The 4,744-nt window shown below is 41.8% G+C and overlaps 1 protein-coding gene across 1 annotated transcript in view; it reads right to left on the reverse strand.

Annotated features, from left to right (window-relative positions):
• The window catches only part of tango6 (transport and golgi organization 6 homolog (Drosophila)), a gene marked incomplete at its 3' end in the record, with an annotated part of 14,098 nt that extends 9,882 nt beyond the window's left edge, over positions 1 to 4,216 (reverse strand). Inside the window, 7 exon segments of the mRNA XM_035665532.1 lie at positions 270 to 337; positions 543 to 705; positions 1,272 to 1,375; positions 1,551 to 1,713; positions 2,401 to 2,523; positions 2,703 to 3,358; positions 4,033 to 4,216. Coding sequence (XP_035521425.1) covers positions 270 to 337; positions 543 to 705; positions 1,272 to 1,375; positions 1,551 to 1,713; positions 2,401 to 2,523; positions 2,703 to 3,358; positions 4,033 to 4,084 — 1,329 coding nt within the window.
• Positions 4,217 to 4,744: the final 528 nt, after the last annotated feature.

The following is a 4,744-nucleotide window of genomic DNA, read 5'->3' on the forward strand; positions in this document are numbered from 1 at the left end:
AACATACTGGTATCGGATCGGTACTCGGTATCGGCCGATACCCACAGCACAAGTATCGGAATCGGTATCGGGAGGGAAAAAATGGTATCGGAACATCGCTAATCACAATATATTTAATTGTAACTGTATCAATATACATATTGTATCACCTTGGACTTTGGGAACCAGTGACCCACATTTTATGGAACAAGCAACTAATTGGTTAATAGAGAAACTCCACCTAACTACGTCAGTGTAGTGTTTTCATGGATGCGTTTGGGTGTCCTCACCTTGTGTATGTCCTCTATACAACGTGTCAGCTCCCATTCCTCCACAGCAGCTTGGGAATGACCATCGTCTGTAAAACACACACATGCACCAACACATTTCAACAACAACATGTTCAGCCATTTTGGTATCTGACTTATCATCCTTTGGCTGTTTTTGTGAAAAGAACAGCCTGAGTCAAGTCACTTTTTTTTTTCTTTTTTTTTTTTTACTAATACTACCTCTACTTTTAATGTAACATCTCACACATATGGATAAATGGTGGTGTTACTGACTGGAAGCAATGGTGCAGCGGTGAAGAGGTGCGAGAACAGGAGTGAGCAGGTACTGCTGGCCAAAGCTGGGCTTCTCCTGCACCATAGAGAGCAACGCCCTGGTGGCCACACGCTGCATCTGTTGGGCTGTCAGCTTGTCTTTAAAGTGCAGGAGGTCCAGTATCTAGACAGCAACAAAAACAACAAGAAAAACACTTCAAATGAACAAATTCTTTACGGCAACAATCACCACAAACAAACTGTGATGGATGATCAATAGACAGTTTGCGTAATTATTTTACGTTCACCTTTGTTTTCTCTTTCAAATAAGTTTAGCCTTCTTCCTTTTACAAGCGATCTCCTAATGGCTCATATTTTTGCCCAACTGACTTTTTGGTTGGGATGTTGCGGTGTCTCTCGATGTCATAAAATAACATCCAAATCATTATAACCCAGAATTATGTAGTTAACAAACAAGAAACACCGTTTTCAAAATTTGGGTGGGAGATTAAAGAAACGCAATTTCACCAGCTAGATTTAGATAGATAGATAAAGATACTTTCTATATCTCATGTTACAACAGAGCAGCTGGATAGATTGGTGTACATGGCGATTTGTCCTTGTCTTTGTCCTGTATTTACAATAATTTCATAACCGGCTCCCACAGACTGTGCCTCTTCCACGTATCCTTAGATACGCGCCATTTTAGTTCAAAAACAGCACAGCCAACTGGTGGGTGTGTGAGCTGACCTGAGGACAGACTTGTCTGTAGTAGCTGTCTGCTGAGGACTGTTGAGGACAGGTCACCAGGATCCTGGCCACACTTTCACATTTCCTCCAGTCTGACTCATTCCCTGGAGGACAGAAACAGTGATCTAGTTAGGTTTGAATGCATCAAATACAAGTTCCATTCTCTAAATTTCAATAAAAAGATCCAAAAGGTAAAATACAAGATGCTAAGAAAATTATATAACAGAGGCAAACACAGTGTGGAGACATTCTTCTATCATTACCTTCACTCCTACTCACCTGTTCCTCCCCCCAGGATGGCTCTGACAACAGCCTGGACACCGTTAGGCTGCATCAGGCGCTCAGACAGCAGCTGGCCACACAGACGCCTCAGCCAGGCCGGAGCTGATCCCAGAGCTGCCCTGCTGCTGCTGGGACCACTGGAGCTTCTCACTGCAGCAGGCTGGAAGGAGGGACAGCACACATGAAAAAAGGCCTTACAGCGAGCCTTATAAACACCACAGCTGGGAAATCTAAATGGAGAACAGCATTTCATTATATTGTTTTTTGAGGAAGGACTCGACACGTTTGTTAGTCCTTTGCTTGTTTAGAAGAAAACACAGGGAAGCTTTAATAATAGAAGCCTGCCATCTTGGCCTTCTCTTATACGGAAATGTAGTTTTTAAATAAGTTTATAAAACATATCCAGTATTGTAATTTTGATGAAATTATTTACAAACTTTACATAACAATTAATAGGTTTATATTATTATTATTATACCAAAGTCCAACTAAAATCACCTTTAGTCATCTCAATAATCTGAGTCCATCAGTGGCAAAAACAAGATGCTGGTGCTCTAGGCGCCATCCAGTGGCAAGTCAATATTGTATATATAACAACCTTTAAATGTGTTATTATTTCCTTATTATCAAAAAGGAAGAAAGAGGTCTTTGGGGAAATACATACAAGCGATGGGCAGACAGCGTGCTGTTAGCAGTGGTATTGAAGAGCAAGTCTAGCTATCTAACCAAGGGCCAGCAACTACACAATATAATCATTTCAAATATACATCAAATAATAAGCACACTATTATCACTCCTTATTCAAGTTGTCAGCGCCTAATCCCCTGCCAAACACAGACAAGCACACCTGTTTGGGTCCACCTTGGAGGATCAGCAGCTCCTTGATGACGATTGGCTGGTAGACTTTTTCTAGAAGGCTTTTGAGGGCTTCCTTGCAGGTTTGACGTTCCTCAGCACTGAGCTCCTGCATCTAAAGAGTTTGCAAGAAGGAAAAAAACAAAACAGATGCCTTTTATTTATCTTGTCCACGGGCATCAAAAGCAATTGACAAAAATAATATGATCACTTAACTGCACAGTTTACTTCAAGTCCTGTCTTGCCAATAAATCCTACTAACGGGTGAAGAAATGAGATATTCAGGTGTGTTACCTTCTCCTCCTCTGTGTCACTCCCTGCCCGGTGTGGCTGGTATCCAAGCTGGCACAGTGCAGCCATTACATCTCCCAAATGTTGTGTGAACACCAGTGTGGCGAGAGATGACAGCTCTGACAACTGCAACAGGACATTTGTTGTGGTATAAAGGCGGCGGCCCACTGCTGGCACTGCCCCACTGCAAACAAGTTTTTCCACCATGACTCCAAATGCTGACCTGCGGCCCAGTGGCACACCCACTCCAGGGGCCAGGTAGGGGCAGAGCCCCAAAGAAATCACAAACTGAAGAGCGGTTCCAAGCGTCTTCTGCTGGGTGACACTCAGGGTGTCAGGAGGTAAAGGTGGGGCCATCTCAGGGGTGCGTAGTTTAGCCGTGGAGGGAGCAGGAGTCTGCTTGAAAAGTTCAAGTTCAACAGAAAGGTGTCGCGCTAAGGCGAGGAGCAGCAGGAGACACTCCTGGACAAAGCCCCATGTGGCATCTTCTGTATTGCTGGAGAACCAGTCTGTCGCCGCCATTACCTCCCCCCTCAGTCTCCTCACCTCCTCAAAGCTGCGCTCACTCTGAAGCTGCTCTAAGAGGAAGGCTCTGTTGGCACGCAGCGCTGCTGAGAGGGCCTCTTGGTGTGAGGACTGAGCATCATGCACCGACGCCTCTACAGACAACAATACACAGAACATTGCATTATCGGTTGTGTACAACTAATGTGGTACGCCAGTGATTCTCAACCAGGAGTACATATTGAGTTAGCTGTAACATCTGAACAACAGGTGAAGACTAGCTAGTTAACGTTAGTTAGCGAGCGGAGAGTAAACAGGTGGCTAAAAGTAATGGATAAATGGTTGAAATAGCAAAAAGTAACAGATAAATTGACAAAAAAGTTATAAAATAAATGATTGAAAATCTTCTAAAATTAAATTTAGCTAAAAACTGTATAAATCTAAATCTAATATAAATTGTTAAATTGCCAAAAAAGATTATGCAAGTCATTATAATGAGAAACTTTCTTAAAAACTTAACTTAGCATTTCAAAATCATGAAAAACCACAATGACTTACTATTACAGTCTATATTTTAAGGTACTTTCTCATTATTGTGAGATGCTAAGTATATTCCGAAAAGGTTTCTCATTACAGTGACTTATATTCTTATATCTGGTACATTGGCGGAAACGGGCTTCCAAAGGTTGGTGTACAGTTCCCATCATCAAAGGTTAGGTTATAGCAGGTCAAACTAAACAGTCAGCCATCATTACCATGCTAAAAGTACTCATTATTTCTGTCAGTAAATGTGTCTACGTTGTCTTCGGCCTGTCAAACTATCACTTACCGCCCAGAGGCTTCGTGAGAAGACGTATCGCCGAGAGGACAGCTGCAGTCATCTCCCCATTACACACACACAGCTGACGTTACAGGCAAGTCTACATGTGACATACGCACAGACTAGTTTTTAATATCCCAACATGCTGTGGATGTAGAATGCTGTTGAAAACATCTCAAAATGGCGCTGAAATTTTACGTCACAACGTTACGCATCGTCCTGGGCTCAAGGGATTGGCTAGCGCTATTGTCGGAAATGACGTAACCAAAGCAAAGCAACTAACCCTAACCCTTATGCGAGGGAATTGTAAACTTAAGCAGAGTTTGTTTGTGTTTTTTTGCCAAATTCCATATTCATAAATGAAAATTGACTGGAAGGAAACTGCTTTGTTGTCTTCACCAGGGACTAAAACAATACATTTAGTCAACTGCACACTCATTAAAACAAAAGGCAATTAAAACCATAGCAGCCTGTACAATTGAAATTCAAAATGTATATACTAATTTTTTTCTTTTATTTTTAAAATATTCCTCAAATTTGACAAAAATGTATCCTTTTGGGTGTTGCCTATTTATTTGTTAGTACCTGTTTCCAGGGGCAGCAGTAGCTCAGTGTGTAGGGATTTGGCTTGGGACCCGGAGAAAAAAAAAAATATATATTGTGAAGAGAACAATTTCCCCTAGGGGATTAATAAAGTATATTTTCTTCAGCATGGGTCACA

This window comes from Morone saxatilis, unplaced genomic scaffold (assembly GCF_004916995.1).
Source record: "Morone saxatilis isolate NCDOM2014 unplaced genomic scaffold, NCSU_SB_2.0 Contig2, whole genome shotgun sequence".
In the NCBI taxonomy this organism is placed as follows: Eukaryota; Metazoa; Chordata; class Actinopteri; family Moronidae; genus Morone; species Morone saxatilis.